Source organism: Rhopalosiphum padi, chromosome 1 (genome assembly GCF_020882245.1).
Source record: "Rhopalosiphum padi isolate XX-2018 chromosome 1, ASM2088224v1, whole genome shotgun sequence".
Taxonomy (NCBI): domain Eukaryota; kingdom Metazoa; phylum Arthropoda; class Insecta; order Hemiptera; family Aphididae; genus Rhopalosiphum; species Rhopalosiphum padi.
In genome coordinates this window covers 92,720,185-92,745,355 of record NC_083597.1, presented here as the reverse complement: position 1 = coordinate 92,745,355, position 25,171 = coordinate 92,720,185, and the positions used below count along the sequence as shown (strand labels likewise).

General features: G+C 25.9%; 2 protein-coding genes across 3 annotated transcripts in view; one reads left to right on the top strand and one right to left on the bottom strand.

Annotated features, from left to right (window-relative positions):
• The window catches only part of LOC132931659 (uncharacterized), an 86,770-nt gene that overhangs the window by 35,887 nt on the left and 25,712 nt on the right, over nt 1-25,171 (top strand). The window lies entirely within an intron of this gene.
• Nucleotides 21,878-24,049, bottom strand: LOC132917539 (small nuclear ribonucleoprotein-associated protein B). Its single transcript, XM_060978320.1, has 6 exons — nt 23,862-24,049; nt 23,158-23,251; nt 22,803-23,087; nt 22,275-22,400; nt 22,083-22,172; nt 21,878-22,019 (listed from the first exon to the last, which is right to left on the bottom strand). Exons 1-6 carry the CDS (start codon nt 23,862-23,864, stop codon nt 21,991-21,993), a joined length of 627 nt encoding a protein of 208 aa, XP_060834303.1. The 5' UTR covers nt 23,865-24,049; the 3' UTR covers nt 21,878-21,990.

Sequence of the window (25,171 nt, the reverse complement as noted above, 5' to 3'; positions counted from 1 at the left end):
AAAGTAGTTATCAAGTGAATCATTGTAATGAATATGTTCAATTTGAATTCAATAATAAATCATTATACACGAAAAACGATTCTGGACGGAACCAATCTGTAATAGCTTGTAGTATGCTAACTGAAAACCTAAATTTCTTGTTCATTTTTTTTTATTATTCATAAAATAATAAAGTAATTTAATTTACTATTAGAATTACGGTTGGATAATTTTATTTATTTTTTTATGTCTATGTATTTTTAATATTTTCAAATAACTATAATAAGAACTTGTAAGGAACCTTAGACTAAATTTTCAAATTTTTTGATGACAATTTTTAATCGACAATAATTATTGAAAATTAAAAAATCGAAAATTTCTCATATCTATAAATTACTTAAAAAGAGACAAAGTATTTTAGAAATCTAAAAAAAATATAATATAAACATTTTATGACAATTTAAAGAATCTATGACATTTGTTTTTAAACACAAAAAAATATCAAAAACAATTTGAGGAAAAAAGGGTATTTTACGAATGAATATCTAATGCCATAACAATTTGAATTCAAACGCTTTAAAAATAAATGTGACTTTCCTATTAAACTTTCAAATCTTTGAATAAAAAATATAATTTTTACAAATTTATAACAACAAAATAATTTGCAATTATTTGAGATTTTACGAATTTCATCAAAATTTATATTTGTAAAGCTAATAAAATAATTTTGTCATTATGTGTTTTTGATATTTTCTTATCAGTAAATTAACAACTTGTAAAAGACCTTGTATAAAATTTCAAAGAATTTTTACCTAACGAAATATTTTTATCGACACTTTTGAAAATTTCAAATATCTGGGTACGGTTATTCGTTTTTGAATTACCCTAAAAAATTTTAGTAAATAGATTTTTGAACATATTATGTTTGTAGAAAAAAATACCAACAGAAGCGTGCTTGGTAGCATTAGGAAATAATACATTTCCCCTCAACACACATGCCCAGTTTGAAGGCGTGGCGTTTGCCAGTTTGTTTTGAGTAGCTGAAGTATAACTGAAGTACGTGTTCTAATGCTCTGACAACGCAAGTTAAACATCACGCTATTATCAAATTTTTAACTGTTGAAAATATAACTCCAACAAAGATCCATCATAATTAAATGCTCTTTATGGTGATAATATTGTTTATAGGTTTACTGTAAATTGATAACTAATACAATTTTGTTCAAAACACAACCATCGGCAGAAAACTCTTTTTTACTGAGTTTCGACTTTTAGGATGCTTACCAAGTTTATGTGACTGATAACCTGGAATGAGGGTTAACGGTAAATTCTTCTAAGTACATAGAGACTCTAAAATACTTAAATACTTCCTAAGTAGATTTGGTCGGGTTAGGAGCAACCCAGCGCTAATAATCTTGCAACACAATAACACATGTCCACATCACGCGCGTAGGGATATCCCGAGTGCGTCCCATTTTTAATTGGTTACCTTTTTCATAGCCCGAGTGCGTCCGCAGTCTTATCAACACATTTTAGTGAATATAATATAAATAAATAAATAAATAAATATATTTTTTTCTTCAAATTCAACAAGTTACTTTAATTGCGTAATAATTAGAGAACGGATTTAAATGAAAATTGCATTTTTTTCTGAATGTCCGAAAATATTGCTTTCCAAGCACAAAGTTTATTTCATAGTTTCATACATCAATAGGAATTAAGAAATGTAACTTTTTTTTGCATTTTTTATGTTTTTAAGTAATTTTTATATAGGAAAGTATAAAATTCGATAAAAATTTAGTTAGCATTCATTCTAAAAAAATAAAATAAAATATTATTTATCATATAATATATATCGTACTTCTATTTGTAGGTACTATTTATTATGTTTTTACTGATCAGATAAATATGATTCCAGATGAAATTATTGTTGATACGTGTAGACACTTAAATACGTAAGAATAAAAATGTATATAATTAAAACAATTTTTTTTAGAGCATTTAAATCCGTTCCCTGTAGTAAAAATAATAACGTTTTATAAAATTCCTGATACTGCAGTAAAATATATAAAATATAAAAAAAATAAAAAATATATAAAATAAAATTTATTATAATCAGTCACTTTAACCAGTAATCAATATATAGATAAATAAGTTTTTAATTTTCAAGCATTTTAGTATTTAGATTGTTTATGTTGAAACTTTGTTTTAGGTACAATATCCTTTCAAATCTAAAACTATAATAATTTATAGGTGCTTAATTTTTACAGCTATGATTGTGAAGCACTGGAAATGGTGAGGAAATTGCATTTCATTTTAACTTTGATAATAATTGGATACCTCTAAATAAACTGGGACGCACTAGCTAGGACTATTTCAAAAATATGACTTTTTTCGGGACGCACTCGTCCTTATTTCGGATGCACCCGGAACATTAAAAAAAAAAGGTAATTTCGGGACGCACTCGGGAAACTTCCTCGCGCGTAACCGAAGACGCTCTACGAAACCTAGAGTTTGAATCGATTCCACACCCTTCTTACAACCCCTACTCAAAGGTAATCATAATACCTTGGACAGTGAAGGCCGTTATCGTATCATGGATTTAAGAGAAGTTGGATGATTTCTTTAATGACGTGATGAAAAAACTTGTTAGTTGTTACACGTTAGAAGAAATTTGTTAAGCTTTGAAAGATAAATATATTATTTTAAACCTTAAGAGTTAGGTATATTTAAATATTGTTTTTCCTTTGCCTGATATTGCTATTTTTCTTTGTTCGCCGTTCCACAATCACGTGTGTATTAATTTTCAATCTATCCTCCTTCTATATTGACTTACATTTTTCCAGTCTAAAATAAGTAAATATTATCGTATGCTAATATTGTTAAGATGTTATTATATAGAACAGAAGTCAATGTGTCGCCACTAAAATCTGATACTTAGTTACAGATTCAAAGATAGTTACAAAAAAAAATGCTTTTGTACTTAGCTGACGGTAGAAAATAATAAATACATTGAAACAAGATATAATAAGTTACTATTTATTATACGACTATACTGTCGATAGAACCTAGGATCTACCGGTAAATCTTAGATTTCACCAGCATTCATACTAAGGCTGTAATATATATGCGGTTATCATAAATATTATTCCAGAAGACTGTATTTTTTCTTGATTATATTCAATAAGCGATTACTGATTAGTATAAAGAATTGTTTAAGATTTTATAAATAATGTAAACGATGATTGCTGCGTTCTTTTATGTTAGATAAATTAAGATGACCCATATGTATAAAATATAATATGCAGAATAAATATATGCATTATATATATTATATATTATATATTATTTTGCGCCATAATATGTTATGCATTTTTTTATGGATAGAAATAATCTAAAAATAATGCACTTCTAGTATTTTAAATGATTATATCATTATAATCACATATATGTAATAAATCCAAATCTTTGTTTAGTTAGGTTATATTATGATTCGTGATAATAATAATTTTATGTACATTGTGCGTACGCGTACATATATAGAAAAAAAATATTCTTAGTTTTAAGAATAAAATAAATAATAAATGAGAAAATAAAAAAAATTGACAAAAACCTTACCCCCTTTAGATCTGTTTTTTATTATCTTCTTTAATTCTTCGCCCAGAGCTAACCATTACGAAACACTTTTATTGTGAGTTGAACTTAAATTGAATACAATTTTTGGTGGAAATAAAAAAAAATTGTATGGCGAAATAAAAAAAAAATCTGAGCGGCCCTCTGGCGATACCCCATTCTCTTCGATCGTATTATTCACTATTATTGTTTCTTATGTGTATATACATTTATATAAACATTTTGCGTGTGAATCGAATGCAAAATTACATTTGCACTATCTCCAGGTCAAATAATAATTCCTATTTTGGTAGAAGTATTGATGTTCTAGCATTCAAAATTAACTCTACGATTCATAGGGAACTTTGTCCACAACTTAAATATAATATATATATGTTATATAATATATGAAATATAGCAAATAAAATATCTGTCAACAATACAATTCTCCCATTGGCTTAAAATTACTTTACATCAAAATGTATTACATACCTAATACCTATATACCTACAATTCATGTATAATGCGCTTATTTCAATCCTCATCACCAAATTTGAGAATTTGTTGATTGCCAGAATTTTAAAATGCTCGCACTTAAGCACTGGGCAAAATATTTAAAGCTAATGGAAAAAACTTGAAGCCATTTTGCACAAATATTGTGATCGCAGGTATAAACGACGGTCGAGGGTCCAGGAATGAGATTAAAGCTTATCCTTTTTAAGGACTATGCAGCAATGATCTCATAATACTGTATATATACTCATATACTGTCTCGTGTACGGAGAACGACGCCAAAAAACGCGGTATATATCCTACCATAGTGAATCTAACTGTGTACAGCATTTATATTTGTATTAACATTTATATTAATATTTGTGTTTTATGCTGACCCCATAACACTTAATTAATTCCATGCTCACAGTATAAATTATCATTATAAAATACAACTGTGTTTTTAAATCTGTTATATATTATGAATATATGATACGTCACACGTCTATATAATTTAAGTATAATAAACTAATGACTAAGAAATTATAACTTAGTAGGTGGTACAAATTTAATAGTTATTTGTTTCATTTAGATTAATTTGATTCCACGAATAAGTACTTCAAAAAATGCATTTTTAAATAACAGTTGAGAACAATTATATGAAGGAAATTACAATGCTGCATATACGTACCATTTATATTAATGTATAATATGTATATATTAAAAATACAAAATATATTAATTAATTTTATAATTTATATTTAATTAAATATCACATTCGGTTATTATATCAAGTGTAACTAAAATACGGAGCTCCTTAAAATCTTGTAATTGTATTAATAAAGTATATATAAGTATATAACTATCAAATAAAATAAACGAAAACATTTACATCATTTATCAAAGTTAAATAAATGTGCTTCAAATAATTTTACAAGTGTTTAAAAGTTTCACATAATATATTAGTCCAAACAGAAAGCGGAAATAACATATCTGTCTTAATTAAGTTGTTTTTATAACAACATAAAACAGGGGGATATAACCCTATTTAGTAATGTAGTTAGATACTGTATAAAATATTATCAATGTTATCTATTAATATATAAATCGTTTGTATAAAAACTTAATTTTATGCGCAATTTAAGAATTAAATCTATGTTTTAACCCTGAAAATATTACATTTTATTATATTGGTATTTATATAAATAACATGATAAAATAAAAGGTACCTACTATCCGTTCAAATTATATGAATATTTATCATACTCCATGTTTAGTTATGTGATTGTAGTTTCAACAATTACTCACTGTATTCAATGATCTGACTAGATAAAAAAACCATACGGCATACATTTTCTATTAATATTGTATATTGGTAATAACTAATAATACAATAAAACTAATATTCTGAAAATACATTGCTCCTCTCAGAATCTAAAAAAAAAATTAACGTATAATAACACTTTAAAACAATAAGTTATGAAGTATGTAATAAAATGTATCTTTAACTAGTTATCGTTATCATGGAGGAAAAGAAAGATTCACATACTGTTTACTCAATCAACGATGTGTATATAGAGTACAGACAGTGAACAATTTTCTCATCTGTCTCAATAGTATTGTTTCTAATAAATATCATCAAAATATCTCAGAAAAGTTTATTATATATAATTCATAGTATCTTCATAATTCACTATTAGTAACTTTTTATACTTGCAAATGCACAAGTTATATACTTCACTTTAGTGCCAATAAATTGATCGTTTTTAAAGCTATACACATATTAAATACTTAAGTTAAGGTATAGACAGGTAATATTTAGTTTTTATTGAATATTATTTACTTAAATTACTTTTAAAACTATTTAAAAAAAAAATTAAAAAGTTTAAACTGATTATAATGATCAAACTTCATTTGTAATATTTTTATTATAATTATGCATAATTGGGTGTCTAAATGCAGCGTCTTGTACCAAAATGAACATTATTAGCAAGACGAATATTACTAACACGTACCCACTATGTATATTTCCACATTCTTTTTTTTTTATATGTTTTATTTAATTTTATTCTCGTTACTTTTAATACTGTTATAATTGAACATATACGTTGGGAATATATATTTTCTTAGCATGTAAAAGAAATTTTAATTACTAATTCTAACTAGATCTTTTATGCGTTTTAATTTTATTTAACCATTTCTAGATAGGAAAATATCTGTAGAATTCGGGTAGGAAAAAGTTTTGTCATCCACAGAGTTAATTGGCAGAGGGAACGCGCATTAAAACGATCGTTGCGATAAGCCGACTGGACGAGTCACGAGCACGATACTTTAGATTATATCGACTTTGGTTGGTAGGTCCTATATATGACTGTGGTACTAACTACTAATATAATATGATATACCTACATATATATGCATACTAATGTGTGTTTGTACATTAAAGATATACCCTTAAGGGGAAGGTAAAATCCCCAAAAGTAATGTAAGCATCGAATTTTATAATTTACACACTGTTTGTATATACCTAAAATAATAATATGCGGGTATACAGATATAATATGTATTATTTATAATATATTATATAAATATACATACAATTTATAGATAACGCAATATTACAAAATCATTTACACCGAATTAAACACGCGTTGAGATTTCTATAAAGGGTTCGTCTAGTAAAAACGGTAGGCGGGCTTGAACAATGGGTGAGTGACAAATAACGTTTCATAAACTGTTTAGATGTTGATTTAACTAGGTATAAGCGATATAATATTTTTATACTATATAGATTTGATTTTTTTATCATAAAAAGGCAAATTTGTATAATTACACCAGCCATATTTTTACATAAACCTATCATTAATTAAAACGAGCTCTTGAGTTTAAAAAAATAAGTCATCTATAATTTTTGGCTAAAAATAATACATAACAAATAAACTAGGCAATTCACCAAGCATACTTACCCCTTTTATCTTATTCAACATTACAATTACTCAAAATTTGACTTAGAATTTTTATATAATATGCTTATAAAGACTTGAAAATTCTTGAGTTTTTTTATTATTTAAGGAGTTTCTTGTACTCCTATGGAGATTTAAATTACTGTTTTTCAAAATAACAATCTCCTCGTGCAGTAAATTATTTAGCAAGATAGTTTTTCTGAATATTTAGACGTATCTGAAATAAAAATTCAAACAAAAATAAAACATGGTAATCGAATAAATTACCACATTAAAAAAAAACCCCAAAATGAACAAATCCAAAAAAAAGCCATATGATTTTACTATTTTATAATATTTATTGGTTACTTAAAATGTAACATAAAATTAATCATAACAAATTTAAATGATAAATTGATTCATAGTGGACCTCTTCAAGTTATTTTAGATTTATCAATATATTCCACAACAAAATGTACAAATAATAACTTTATAATATAACTTGTCACAAACTCACAACCATTATTTCATATTATAATCTCCATAGTCCATATTATGTACAAAAATATAAAAACCTTTGTTGAACTTCGGATTTACTGTAGTGTAAGTACTATCTCAAAATCTAAATGTACACTAATGAAGCATACATATTTTTAAGTATTAAAATAGATACCTACCTACTTTAATGTTTATAGGTACTACAGTAGACGCCGCTTATAAGACTCATCACTTTGGGACCAGCACAAAGTGAGTCTTATAACCGAATGAATCTTATAGACGAAGTGGAAAAAAAAAATTAATTACGTATTTATAAATTTTATTTTACTACATATTTTGCTTTAATTAACACATATTACATATCACATACTTATTATTGAATAAATTTAATAATCTTGATAAAAAAAAACTAAAATTATAATAGGTAAATATTACATATAAAAATATTATAAAAATTATACATTAATAAAAAATTATTTTTGAAAAAAATTTGTTATTTTAGTTTGTTTTTTATTTTTTTCTAATATTCCGAAAATATAATAACGATAAATGTGAACTTTGATCTGCGATAAAAATTATTATACGTTACAAGAAGGTACCAACAGAAACTAGAAATAATCAACACGAATATTATTTCATTTTTCAATACCAATTTATTTTTAAGTTATAAAGTTTATTTTCTACTATTTATTTTACGAAATTTGAGTCTTATAACCTTTTTTTTTTAATGTATTTTGATACGTCCGGTCCGTTCCAGACGATTTTGAGTCTAATAAGCGGCATCTACTGTATATGCAGTTCAAATAATTGCATTTTTATTACCGAACTATTGGTAAATATTTTAATGTTTTAACTAAATTCAAGTAAAGTGCAGTTTACTTAATTTTTATTGGTAAGTATAACAATATAAATAAAATAAAATTTATTTTGCTCAAACCAGTCAAAATATCAATATGTTAATCAATATAGTTGAATAAGAAAAATGCAATTTATTGAAAGGTATATACATTCCCTTTGTATTTAAACCATTAAAATTTATAAGATTTAACTTGAACAACGAAAAAGAAACAAATGATAACATAAAAGAAATCTAAAGCTCATTATATAATTTATAGGATGAAATGGAGAATTATTATTATAATATAAATATATAATATTATAATTTATAAATTTTACTCAGTGGATTTTTTATCCGTGGGCTTTTTTTCCTTAGTGAATATTTTTCTTGGGTTTTTTTCAAAAATTCATAAAACTTCATGGTAAAATCAATACATTCATCGCTCTGTTCAGAATCTTAAATAGAGGTGAGCATGCTTAGTGTATAAAAATTAAATAAATAGATCCAATTTTTCAGTATATATAATGATTTATTTATTTTTATCCTGTTCAATAAATTATTGTTATTACGTGGTACAATAGAAATTATTTAAGGTACAATCCCAGATGGCATTATAATTTTAAAAATAAAATTGTATTATCAAAACTTTTCATATTTTAAGAACATCATTTAAGAAAAAATAACGTTTAAAAAACGCCTCTTAAATATTATTTTTATAATACTTATAATATTATAGTTTATTTAAGATACTTAAATGTACTTTATAATCTCTAATAATATTATTTGAAATTTTACAGTGTGTGTGTGTGTGTGTGTGTGTGTGTGTGTGTGTGTAAGTATTTCACTTATTATCAAAATTAATATAATCGAACTCTAAACAACGCAATTCAATGATTCAAATTTGTATTATATTAAGATCTGAAATAAGTATAGTTAACTTATAATATCAGCAACAGCTCTCGGTTAATAAAAAAAAATATTATTTAACATTATACTTTTAACACTATTAAAAAAATAACTAAAACTCAATCACGAACAATTTTACTAATTTATAAAGTATCTTACTCGTATAATTATTGAATGCTCGTAATGTACCTACAACGTCTAATTCCAAATATGCCAACGGCTTTTCATAATGATTTAATCGATTCAAATAAGAAATATATATTTAATATTTACACAAATACATTATACATTTATATAAATGTACTAATTATTAATTATACATTAGTTATTGGCTGCATCCAAATTGCATGCAAAAAAAATGTTCAAATTGCATATCACTTCTTAAAGGGGTTGGTCCGATTTGCATGCCGTGTACCCACAAGTTTATTTATCGTGCACAGTGCACAACTTAAACTTAATTTTTCTAATTTTTTAAAAAAAAAATCATGAATAGAAATGCTTTATAATATGCTTGTTACATGTTACAACTGATTAGTTTCTAGATTGAATTAATATTTTTGTATCCGAGTAAACATTTTACCAAACTGTACCTATTGTAGTGTATTGAGAAAAGTAACAAGCAATATACCTATGCAACAATGCGTAGTTCTAATTTAAATAATATATGTCGAGAAATATTAGATAAAGAAAAATGTATAAGTTTAGTCATGACGGAATTTCAAAATAATGAAATAAATAGAATTAAATATTATGTAGTTTTCTGTAAGTTGGCATACATGGCGTTACCGATAATAATTAAATAATATAATACTTTTCCAAATTTCTATTATTTAACGTTGAATATTTCAACATAGACAATATACATATTTTATTATTTTTTTTATATTGTAACGTAATTTATGGTGTAATTTAGGCCCCTAAATAATTTTAAACTACCACCTTTTAATATTAACTGTTTTACAAAATGCTATATTACTATTGTTATTATATATTTTCCATATTATTGACATATTTTATTATTATAAACTATCATCTTTATTATTTTATTATTATACTTATTATACTATAGGAATTCTGGTATTCAATATTGTATATTGTCAAAAAAACCACCAAATTTTATAAAATTATTATTTATTTGAAATGCCATGTAAAAATGTAAAATATATTCACTTGATTACTTAAATCGTTTTATTAAATATTCACAACGTCATCTTTTCCAATTTGGTAAAATGTTTACTTGAATATAAAAATACTTCAATCTAGAAACTAATCAGTGTCTATTCATGTATTTTTAAAAAAAAATCAAAAATCAAGTTTAAGTTGCGCACATAAGTGTATGATAAATAAAGATAAAGTTGTAGATACATGACATACAATTCGGTCAGACCTCTATAAAGGTCGCATGCAATTCGGACAGACCTCTCTAAGAGTTGGCATGGAATTTGGTATTTGGGCATTGCAATTTATGTTTATTTTTTTGGCATGCAATTCGGATGCACTGTTATTAAGCTATTTCAAAAATATTAAGTTGATTTTATGGTTTTATTATGTTCCTGTCTAATTGTTAATCGTAAATACACGGCTATAACTGACTATTAATAATTAATATACTTATATACCAACACCATAATATTCAATTAAATTGTATCGTATAATAAATTTGGAAAATATAATAGATATACTGTATTATTGAGTATCTGAAAATATTCTTCAAATAAACTCTAATTTGTAAGTTTATTTTATATTTATATTTATATATAAAACTAAAACTTACTTTCTATATACATTTGTAATAATTCACATCCATCTCGATCAAAAGAAAAAAAAACTTTAAATTAAGTTTTTTACATTCAAAGAAGATAAAACCCAAGTTTTTGCCGGTTGTTGGAAATTACTTTTATCCACATATTTACAATATATATATACTTATTTAACATACAATATTGAAGGCAAAAATGATAAATTTCATAATTTTTGAATCTCCAAAAGATATTAAAACAATGCAATTATTTTGAAATTATTTTACATTTATCATTTGTGTCAATTATTGTAGATAGAGTAGAATAATAAGTTACATTTAATGTTATAGTACCTAACTAAAAGTCTGGAACGTAAAATTTCTTTTAAAAACTTTTATTACTAACTTATAATTTTCAAATTTAAATTTCATTTTGATATATTAATATGTTTATTCAACAATATATTATGTTATCCCTAAAACAGTTATAGAATATGTGATTGTGTTATTTATTGGGAGAATGGACATTAGTCATAACTATAAATTATCAATATATTTTCCAAGAGGTAATTAAAAACTAAACATTTCGAACTCAAATATTAAGAAAAATTTGTATTTGTATAGAAGAGTTTATATAATGTGTTATTATAATATTATTATCAAAATATTACACATTGATGAAATATTGAAATATACAAAAAATTAATAACAATCTAATACCTATATGTAATGTATATACATTATTATTAATATTAATACATTAATATTATGTATATTAACTAGATACAAAAAAAACAACAAAAATACAATGTCAAAACAAATCTGTATACTCGCAACTTATGCTTTTTAATTCAATTAGCACAAACATGGCGGATTTTCTTTGCTTAATATCATCATTGTTATTAATTTGTTTTGTTTTATTTTAAATTTTTAATAATTGTTATTTTGAGTTATACTTATGCTAGGTACTTGTTATATGTTGCACTAGATTTCAAATATAGTAATTAAAAGTTGGATAAAATAATTTTTTGTAAACTACCTGGGTGCTACAATGCTTAGAAAATATATTAGGAAATACTTTGTTTACAATGGTATATTTTAAATAAACGTTCAAATAATGTCTTTAATTGAAATAATACAAATACCAAAACAGGACAAGAAGATAACTTTTTAGATGACAATGAATGTTTGACTAGTCAATTAGTTAAAGATTTTGGTGTATTATATTATAAAGAATTTCAGAAAATCAATCTAAACTGAATCCACAGCTCATAGCTATTGAAAAGCATAAAATGTGTTGAAATAATTGTATATAATCTTGCGACACTAAAAAATTTCAAGCAAACATTTATTAGAAAATATAAAGCTATTAGAAATTTGTTTTAAGGAGCTACAGGGAGAAAAATTACCATAAATACCAGGAGTTATCATATATTTGAGTAATACTATTTAACAAAACCTTACCGAAAATAAGTTATAATTCCAGAAAAAGTTTTAAACTGTATGGTTCGAACAAGAACATGTATTCATCTCAATAATTTACTATGATATCAAAATTCGCAAAAATCAAACTAAAAGCTGAAAAATTTACATCACAGACCATAGATTAAGTACTTAAGTTATGAATATTAATACTAATCAAAAATAAATATATATACAATTAATTTATTGTTTATAGTTTTGACAATAATAAAATTAAAATTGTATTTTATTATAATTTAATATAATATAATAATATTATGAATATTTGTGATAAAATTTGGAGAAAAGCAATATGGCGACGGCGACTAACGTAACGCATGTATCAACAATTTTAAAGCATACACTCGTTTGTTTTTCCATGGGAAATACTATGTAGCCAGTTAGGAAATAACCTAATAACATAATTCTTATAACTGACTCATCAACAACTCTTTTTGTTAATGTAATTTAAGAATATTATTGCTATTTTTAAGTTTCATAACTATACATATATTATAGTTATTTTTGGATTACTTAACTTAAAATAAAAAAATGATAGGATAATTTAATATTTAGTAAACATTGAACGAATACTTTCAAGTTGTTACAATGTTACCTCAGCTACATAAATAGTGGCTGGGTAACTAAATTTTTCGCTGATATCAAATGATATATTTAATATTTATTTTAACTAAGTTATTAACCACTCGCATTATAGCAATATTTCTAAATACAAAGTCTGCTGGTAATACGTTAAACTCCTTGAAGTTATAACAATAAGATTATACATACATTTTTTTTTTTAATACATATGCGTACTATCTATTATTGAAACAATTATGGTTTTAGAGCGTTATCAGAGAGCCGAACCCAATTCTCAGATTAATTAAGACCCTATTGGCCTATTGGAATAATGCTTGATATAGGGCCAAGTATATATTTTGCCTATCATGGACTGATACAACTTTACTTAACTTATAGAATTTAAAATCTAGACTACAACAACGCATAACTAAGTTATTTACATGCAAATTCCATCTTAGATGTTTTTCAAACGTTAAACCTAAATATTGGGTGTTAGATACTATAATTAATACTTGACAAACAGAGCCATTACAAAAACGCATTTTTTTCACAAATAGGTATGTTTGATTAGTTCATCAAGATTATCTTTAATACCCATTATTTATTATAAATTTCATAAATATATTTTTTTAATAATTTATAGATAACCTCCTATGCTTTAAAAATTCAACGACAATTTTAGATTTACGAGTTTTTTGGTACTCATCTCATCCTAAAAGTCACCACAGAAATTTAAATAGATATATAATCTGCATATTATGATACTATTAGTTCATCAATGTTCAATATACAACATTAATATAATATATTATATACAAAATTAACAAAAATTAACCCAAAACACTTTCTTGGGGAACAACGCTGATTATTGACAAATCATTACCAGTAGTACCATTAGTTTGAAACCTTTGCTTTCTATTTTCCAAGGAGCTAATAAACCAACTTTTGCTTGTCAAATTAATACTATTTTTAAATCAGGTGACCCCCCACTTATATTATAAATTACCGTCAAATTTCCGAATTACCTCTTATCTAGCTTTTGGAACTAATGGATTTAAAGCCAATTGGAAGACAATTTATTTTAAAGATTGTTTCGCCTTGTAAAATACTTTTATAATATGTAGAATTGTAGACGATGTAAAAATTGTCCTTAAAATAAAAATCCCAAAAGACTATTGTATTGCAAAATTCAATGTATAAACTGGTTAATTGGTGTAAAATGGTTATACTCTCTTTAAATTCTAATAAATGCAAAATAATATGTCATTAGTTCAGAACACATAATAAAATCAATTTTGATTACTTAATTCATAATGAATGCTGGCCTCGAGTAGATCAGGTTGAAAATTAAGGATTTAAATTAGACATTAGTGTCATCTTTATCTTTTAGTAATCATGTTGAGCTCATTACATGCAAAGCACTACGTGTTTTATTTATCGTAATACGTCGAACTTTGATCAACTTTGCCTCTTAACATTATACTTATACATATCAATAGTATATTCGATTTTAGAATACGGATCTGTTATATGGCCCTCTTATACTTAGAAATACATTCAAAGAATTTAAAAAGTTCAAAAACATTTTCTTTCATTCGCTGGTTAGGTATGTTTTAAAAATATATCACCCTCCTCGTAATTATTACGCATCAGTATTAAAATTCTTAAACTATCTAACCTTGAAATCAAAAGAAAAATACTAGGTATATAAGATTTATTAATAATTTAATTCTGGGTGAGATAAAAGTTAGCCGTCTTCTCAATAAGGTTACATTTCATATAACTAGGATTAGGTCCCGTAACAAGCAGGTTTTCGAGATCAGCACTCGTACAATTAACTATTTATGTAACGACCCTATCCAAATAACCATGCATATATAATTAACTCGAACCCTAGTCTCCTATATATGTCTAGTCCGATTGTCCAAGTGCAGTGTAAGTTAAACCTTTAACTCGGATCACACAATATTTTGTTTTTAATTTTAAAATATGTATATTGTATATATACCTATAATATATTATTATTTATTACTATTCATTGCACACCTTGGACTACTTTAATTGTATACCATTATTAATAATTGTTACTTAGGTATACACTTTAATTGTTATCTTTAATATTTACTTATACTTATGTATTTTCTTTGTAAACTTCCGTCAGGCGTAGAAATAAATAAATAAATTCTAGTATACTACTTAAAATTGTCAAAACTTATCACTCGAAGGTGATCTATATATTATAATATAATGGCGATCTAAGAAAAATGGAATTAACCGTTTGAACGCGAGGCGAGACAATTAGACGTAAAAATTATTATTATATTAAGTACCAAAATAAGAAGATTATCATTTGCACAAGAATACAAGATTAAAAATATTAATCAATAGGTACTGTAGTTATGTCTCAACTGTAATTATTAGTACAAAATGTGTATAAAATAAAAGTGGATTCACAATTAATAAAATATTGTACTCTTGCATAGTTGCATCTAACTAGTAACTATACCTACCTATCTATTTTAAATCGTTCAGAAATACTTTTCAAAAGAATTGAATAAACTAGTTATATTTATATCCATATAAAATTCAACAATAACCTAACACCTATACATGAATAATTTATTTACCTATAACATCAAAAGTTCTATTAAACTAATTCAATTACCTATGTTATACCTTAATGTTTTCTTATTTGTAGAACTTGGCAACTAAGTAGCGAATAAAAATAAATCCAGACAAATCTGTTTATGCACCATTTAATTTAAAAAGAGCAGACCCTCCACCTGTTTACTTTCAGGGTAGGTACTCAAATTTCATCATCTCTTAATTTCAAATATCTCGGCATTACATTAACTTGATAAAAGACTAACTTGTGAACCCCACCTTAAATTAGGTAAAAAAAAACCCTCAACAGCCGACTACATCTACTTCGTCCAATCTTAAAATCAAAACTCGCAATCCATACCAAGCTTATTATGTACAAAGCCCTTTTGCGATTATTATGGGCATATGTGAACCAAATTTAAAGCTGTGCTAAGCCGTCCCAAATTCGCACCATACTCTGACCTAAAAATCGAATCAGTTGACAAACTAGCCACTAGGGATCTTTTAATTCCAAATTACATTCCCATCATACTAACCTATTAATATCTCAAATCTCATCCAATGACCAATATTTCATCTATAAATCCCATCCATCGGCTCAAAAAAAAAATACTATAGAGATTTACTAATCTAAAAAAAAATAATATATTACGTTAGGTTTCATCACTGCAGGTTAGTCTCCCTCTTCATATTATTCACAGTTAAAATGTGCTTAAATTATCATATTTGCTTATTAATTGTGCTGTGTAAGTATAACGCAGATTGTAAATATTCTTTATAGATAAAAATAAATTGTATAACTTAATTTATCTAACAGAATTTTATAAGTTTTTAACAAACCATAAAATACAAACGAAATGTTGCCGTAATACTAACAATTAACAAGATTATTTATTTGAAACAATAATATAATTAATAGGCCAGTCAGAAATAACCATCAATGAAATATAAAAGTATTATTATACATTTACAACTGCAATCATTGGATGAAGACCAGAAAACTATAATAATATATAATTAATATAATACGCTTAAAAACATAAAAGGGACTTTATACATTTTATGGTGGTATACTTGATTTAATTACATCTTATTTAATACCTACGTTTATACGCAAGAGCAATTGCATTTTTTCCATCAGAATTCCATAGGTTTAAGGCTATTGACAATTTTCTTTGGTTTACTGGCATACTGTTCCTATGAATTATGATCCACATTTTATTGAATTAAACTGCCTTTAAGTCTACTAAAGTTTCACAAAACGATAGTAGTATGCATTTTTAGAAAAGTGTTTAGCGCTTGCACTTTTGCAGCTTCGTATTATACAATTATAGGTTGCTAATTTGTGATAAACATTTAATACCTAGTAATTTCACAAACAAGCATAAAGATGGAAAAAGATAGATAAGTGAAATTAATGATGTATTTGAATTAAATATGTACCTTATAAATATATTTAAAAAAAATTATAATAAAGTATTCAATATCAATAAAATTGCAATGTGAGCTGAGTATAATACCTATAGTAACTAATAACTATAAGTAAATATAAAATTAAAGTTTAAATTTATAATTTTTATATTTTGTAGATCGTATACAGGACGATTATTTTATCATAAACCACTCATTATTTCAAAAAGTATTCATGTTTTTGAAAATATTTTTTTACATTGTTTCAAGTTGTTAAAAAATCAACGTTTTTTTAAAAAAATTATATTTTTAAATATTTTTTATCCTTAATTTTTTTTAAGTTTTTTACTTTATTGAATGACAACAGTTTTAATTTCATATTCCAAAGCAGAATATTTTTCTGAGTATTTTGATACATAAAAATCAAATTTAGGGCGAGTAGTTTATAAGTAGAAGTTATAAGTATTTAAAGTTTTGATGCGCAGAATGGAGTAGTACGGGGTTACCCCACAAAATATTTGTCCACTACTCCACTTGTCTAAACTTTAAATACGTATAACTCATAAACTACTCGCCCTAAATTCGATTTGTATGTATCAAAATATTCAAAAAATTATTCTGCTTTGGAATATGAAATTAAAATTCTATGTTATCATTCAAAAAAGTAAAAACTTAAAAAAATATAAGGATAAAAAATATTTAAAAATATAATTTTTTAATAAAAACATTGATTTTTTTAACAACTTTAAACTACGTGAGAAAATGTTTTCGAAAACATGAATTTTTTTTGAAATAATGAGTCGTTCGTGATAAAAGGATCACCCCGTATACCTAACCTATACCTGCAGTTACCTGAAAACGCATGCCAAATCTAACATTATTATTATTAAGAGGGCATCACGCCCGCATGTGTTGTCTCTGTCTTACAAGTATGTAACATACGAATAGCAAATTGATGATAGGCAGATCACGTTTAGCTCCTTTAGTTTAAAAATTAGAGTGAATCGACCTATTATGAAACTTGATGATAAAAAAATATCTGTGTTTGTATGTTGGTTTTTTACGATAGTTCAATTTTTTAGCAAGTTATGCGTATATAACATATAGCGTAAATTAAAAATGCTCATAACTCACTTGAAAACTTAATAATCGTAAAAAACCAACATACAAACTCAGATAATGTTCTTACCATCAAGTTTCATAATAGGTCGATTCAATCTAATTTTTAAACTAAAGGAGTTAGCTCCACGTTTAAACGTGATCTGCTGATCATCAATTTGCTATGTTACATACTTGTAAGATAGAGACAACACATGCGGGTGTTGCGGCCTCTTAAAGCAATAGTGAATAACTGTTAAAAAAAAATCATTCAACTATTTGAAGTGCCTAGTGATAAAAATCCCCAGCGACTCGTGCGTGCACATTATATCTTGCTATACTCCACGAGTCGCGACCCCATGGAACAATAATTAGGTAATGACGATCGTTCACACATTACAGGCAAGTCGCGATAGTCAACTCGGGGAGGGCAATATTGGTAATACCTAATAAGTAACGATTTACCCAAATGGCCAGTTAAGTAGGTACCTCTATTATGATTCTATAATATAGGGAGCCAATAAGCATCAGCTATGCGCCTATGCCGTACGATAGTTCATACATTTTACTATTCCAATTCTAGGAAAGCTTTTATGCAGCCCCCAAAAATCGGAATGGCAGTAGATGAGTAACGTTAACGTATGAACATACGCGCGGTGGAAACCCAATACCATTTTCTTTTAGATACACAAGGAGTGATACACTAAATATTTATATTATTAGTATTTAATTATTGTAATCATATATATTAATTATACTGTATTAAATCAACTTGTATAACTCAACATTTAATATAATTTTAAATTTTCTATATACATTAAAAAAACATAGTAAAAATAGATAATGTCTTAAAAGAAATCAATAATATTATTGCGTATAGTAAAATTTAAAATAATATCATACATGTAAAAGTTTTAAGTTCCCGCAAAATGATCTTAAGTTATTATAAAATAATAATTAATATCGGTATTTATTGTTTAAATACCTATAAGTAATTTTGTCCAAATTTAAACTTGGAATGTCTGTATAAATTATCGCCTTTATATTATATTTTTTAGATTTTACGGTCTCTAGTCTTCACATAAATTACTTATGAGGAAATTTTTTACACATTTTCAAAACTTAAATAGGTATAAAAAGAAAAGTTTTTATGAATTTATAACCACAAAATAGTTTACAATTTTTTTCAACTTTAAATGCATATAAACAAAATTGTACCAATGTATATTTAATATTTTTATATTGATTTTAGAACAACTTATGTGAGAAACTTGTAATACATTTTCAAGAATTTTGACTCAACGAATAATTATTTATTGTCATTTATAAAAAAAAATGGTAATTTTTCATGCACATAAATATATAACCTAGTGTCTTATCCAAAAGTCAAAATCAAAATTCGGCAAAGTATTGTAGTTCTAAGTATTTAAAGTTTAGTGAAATGGTACTGAAAATATCCCTAAATAACCCAATTTAAATATGCTTTCGACAAAACAAATCAAAGCGTGAAATATGCGTTCTTCTAATTACTTGTGAGAAAAGTTAATTTTATTATATTATCTCTAATATACTATAATGTTCAAAAAATATTAGTTCCTACCTATGTATCGGAAATATATGTTTAGTATTTCAAGTATTCTGGTTGGCGAAAATCTCCAGATGGTACTAATTAAAGTGATTTTTTTTTTTTCAATGAGCTTAAATTTTAGTGTTTTTTTTTGTCTGTGTATGTTATGACTTATGACATTTACTATGATAATGATATTTAAATTCATTAATTTCTAATCAGTCTATATTACTTTCGTTTATTTTACCACTGGAATACGATCATAATTCATAACGGAAGGCATTTGCGTTTTAAGCCACAGTTACCTAGCTATTAAAGACCTGCATGGGCCGGGCTAAGCCCAGACCGGTCCGGATATTTTTTTGGACAAAAATAAACGAGCCGGGCCGGGCTTTTATGAAAAATGGAGAATTGTTCTTCAAATTTAGTTATAATATACTATTTAATTTTTTATTCTAAGGGCTTAATGCTTAATGTATAAGTAATAAAGTGATATTTGATATTGAAGAATTTTTATATATCAATTATATTAAATGTTTTTATTATAAATATGTTGTTAAAACTTATAAGTAAATTATAGTTATTGTTTATGAATACAATATTAAAAAAAAAAAAAAAAAAAACCATAAAAAATTGACCTATCCTGGCCGGGCTTACTTAAAAAAATTACCGGGCCGGATCGGACTGAAAATTATTGGCCCGTGCAGATCTCTACTAGCTATATCATATTATTAAACTTCACTAGTTCTGTCTTTTACTTTATTACTTGATTCAAAATGATTTCATCAATTATATGTACTTACTACCACTCATTATTTCTCAACACAAGTTTATTTTACACTAATTCAAGTTCCATCATCATAGCCACTGACCCCTTATTTAATCTAGTATTCTAGGTCACTGTGATTCCATGTACAAGGTAATTCAAGTATTGTACACACAATATTTTATTTTGTTAAATTAGTTATTATAATTAGTATGTTTTATACTCAGTGGTAACTGCAGCGTAAAAGGACAATTGCAAGTGTGTAAATTCAAATGCGTGAATATTCATAAAACTGTTTTCAGTATTTCAACATTTGCATGACCACGTCTGAGAGTGATGTCTCTTAGGGTTGTGATCAGTGGCATACGCTGGGAGGGGGGGAGTGTCAGGGAGATACGATACCCCCCTTAAAAATAAGCATCTGTTCAAATTATAAAACAAGGACAAAAAAAAAAGTTCAATTCCTGCATATAATTATATGATGATATGACACCCCTCTTAAAAAAATTCTGCGTATGCCACTGGATGTGATTATATGTAACCATGGCTTATTCTAAGAATACAATCTTTATTAATAGTGTAAATAAATTATAGTTATGATGCTAATTTTACATATATTTTTATATAACCATCGGCCACCACTACAATATTTTAGATTGAATTTTCATTATTTTTTAAATGTTGTTATTGAACTAGGTTCCACAATTTTTTGCATAAAACTAAAATTGCAATATGTACGTTTAAGTCACAATAATCATTTAAAATATTTGTAGATAAAATAACAGTAGTTTAGTTTAATTAAGACTTGATAGTATAAGTTATATTTGCTACATAACACTATATGAAAAAAAAATGTAAACATTTATTTATAAACAATTTTGGAATATAAATGAAATATATTAAAGCAATCACAAAAATTGTAATTCTAAATAATTCAATTATAATTGATTTTTTTTTTCAATTTACTTCAATTTGTTTGATTGATTTTTTTCTATGTAATTTATAGATGAGATAAAATTATGTCTTAAAAATAATATTACAACACAATGTGTGAGCATTTATACTAATTTATGTACAAAATTATAAGCAAGAAAATTAATACTTGCCAATATGACGTATGCAAAATAGTTTAAGTTTGTTTTTAAAATTATACATGCAATACACACAAAAATAACTAGCAAATTAAGTCCACATACTAAAAAAAAAACCAACAAAGATGAACCAAAATAAATTAACCAATAGACATTGATTGTTTTGTACATTTACCTGTTCAATTTCATACTTATATATTTTATATATATATATATATACTAGTACATGGAATAATATATTATTAGCAGAAGTTATTAAATTAAGAGAATTTACAGTATTAAACAAAATATGTAGTTGAACATCACTTGTTTATGAAATGGTAATACAATTGTTGAATATTAAGCAATGATTATTTATTTAGTCATATCAAATCTTCAGTATATAACATCTTAGTATTACACACTAATATCCTCTTGGGCCAGCTGGAGGACCTAAATAAAAATTATTGTATATTATCAAAATATTAATTAGTTTTAATATATAATACTACTTACCTCTCATCATAGGTGGAGGACCACGCATGTTATTGGCTGGCATTGGTGGTGGTCCACCTCGACCCATACCAGGCATTGGTGGCATACCAGCTAACACATGATTAAAATATTATTATAAATGTTATAATTTATAAATATAATGATGTGTAGTAAATAATATTTGTTTAAAAATAATCTATATGCTATGCATACCCATTATGCCTGGTGGAGGAGCCATCATTGGTGGCCCTCTTATTGGTGGTTGAGCTGGAGCACCTCTAGTGGGTGCCATTGCTGCTGGTGAAGGACCTCCAACACCTCTCACTGGTCCTTGTAAGCCTATTGGTATAAATAAAATAAATAACTTAGAATTTTAAAACAAAAATAAATATAAAATTCATCTTTGTATATAACAATTGGATTTCTATAATAGTTAAATTAATAATTTAGAAGAAAAATCAAACTTAAACAAATATTTATTCTAAATGTATATTAAACTATGTATTACCTATAACCTACCTCTAAAGTAATGACTTGTAATTTTGGTACAAAATACATTTAATAATTATAACTAAATTTACAGGGTATAATTAAAAATACTATCTTATGTTTGATGAAAATAATTGCAAGAATTAATATTTTTTTTTTAATTAAATAAAAACCAAAATGCGGTTCTTAAAAAAAATATAAAATCTATGTTTACTAAATTTAAAGAATAAATATATAATTCTAAAATATTACCTGGTGTAGCCGCTGATGGTATAACAGAAGGCATCCCTCGTCCAGCAGCGCGGCTAGATCCTGGACCACCCCCACCTGGCAGTGGCACTCTAGGAAGACCTTCCTCGGGTGGAGGTGGTCCTTCAATAGTTATAGATACTATATTTTGTCCACGTAATAAAACAAAACCAAGTACACGCTTTTCTTCTCTCGGTTCTGCAGGTATTGTAGGTACTTTGGCTTTACTTTTCAGTCTACGAAATTCTTCACAGTCAGCCAAAATCAAGTTCATGTGTTTATCAAAGGCTATTAAACACAAAACTGTTAGTCAAATGATCAAATGTCAACAGTTATATATAAAGGTTGAATAAAATACCTTTAAATGTGCCGATAAACATTCTGGAATCTTGTAATATAACGCGCACTCTATAGTTGATGTGCTGCATCATCTTATTATTCTTTGTGACAGGCTATAAGTAATAAAAATGTTATTTCATGATAAAAGACACACACAGTAAAGTAAACAAATCAACAATACATACAATTAAAATACTATCAAATAAAACAATTAACAATTGAATACATTTGTGAGTAACTAGTAAAAAGAAATAAATTTGTCTAATTACTAAATGTCTGAATAAAGTATAACTAGAACTATGTTAAGCCAATAAGGTCCATAAGTTTAATCTACCTATAAAACAGCAGTCGCAATAAATTCAGCATTAATAACTTCTAATAACTCACATTTTTTTTTTACCTCTAAAATGTTTATAAAATTGTATTTTAAATATAACTCAAAATATTTTTAAGTCAAATTTATTTTATTCTACTTGAAATTCGAGTTATTGCGATTAAACTGTATTCAATTACATTAATTGACGTAAGTTCTGACGGGAATTGATACAACAAGTCTTAATAATATATCCAAAATAAGAAACTATTACATTGTTAAATATTCTATGAAATTATGTAGAAGGAAAATATATCGCAACATTTAGGATTTCAACACACAAATCGTATTGCGGAGTACACAATGACAAAATGTCGGAAACATAATCGTTGTGCAATTAAAATACTCACCATTTTTGCGGCTAATAAGTCACACTACAGGATTACAGGACCGAATGTGAAATGAATCTTGGAATTAGTTTATACGTTAAAAAACGTACGGTTTTCGGATTAAAATCGAATAACACGGTCCGGTACTTAGGATTTACCTAACCAGTAAACAAACGACAAAACACCGTGGACCGCGAACAGGACGAACTGAGGAGCGTATGTTGTTCGCCGTGTATTGAGTTACGGAAACGGATCGACATTCGACAGGGGCGCCAACAACAAACGACAAATTCACAATTTCTATCCACAGACTTCTATACAATTATTGTAATATAGAAGTCTGTGTTTCTATCTGGATAGTTATAATCATAGATAATAAAATCTATGGTTATAATATAGTTAAAATAATAAATAATAATATTATATTATTATTTATTATACCGGCGTCCGGTATTAAGTACTTACAACTTCACTAATTTACTAATATGCTTATGCCTTATAGCTTATTGCTTACTCGTTGGCCGTCGCTTACTACTTAGTAGTTAGTACTTATTGTTGTTAGGCTTATTAACTCTTTATTTTACATATTATTCAAATGTTTATACTTTTTATTGTTGAGTACCTAATACTAGTAATGTTAATAAAATATAAATCATGATTATTATTTTTTTAGTATATATTAATAAAAAAAGATATTTTAAATTTTCGAAATTGTAGTCCTTAAATATTTGATGACAAAAGGTGCCGTATTTTGTATGCAGTACAATGGAAAGTGGAAAGTGAGATACCTATTTCAAAAATACATAGAGATTATAGATAATTAGACGGTATTTAATACTTTAATAGATACATCTAACTGTATATAAAAACATTAAAAATTAAAATAAAATAAAATAAAAATACAAAACTAAGGTGGATAAATGGATATCGCTCTGCTGTATAATAGAGATGGAGAGTAGGTCACTATAATGGATGTGTTAAAAATGTAAAATTGAATGCAATGAAAGCCGACAGGTATCATTGTATACGAAAAACGATTCCGAACGGAGTTGATTGTCAGTCTAGGATAATTAGTAGGATATATATTATATTATTACCTATATTTAAATTGTAATATATCGTTATTTTACTCAATTTCGTAAAAAAATAAATTTCATACGCTCATAAAATTTTTTCTATATTGACGCTGGAGTTTTTTACAGTTATTTGGAAAAAAAGTTATAGATAACCTTGTGTTGGGTTTTTTAACCTTAAATATAAATCACTAACATTTTACGAATTTTCAAATTCAAATAATTTCTTGCAAATTTTCGCGATTTTGATGTATTTTA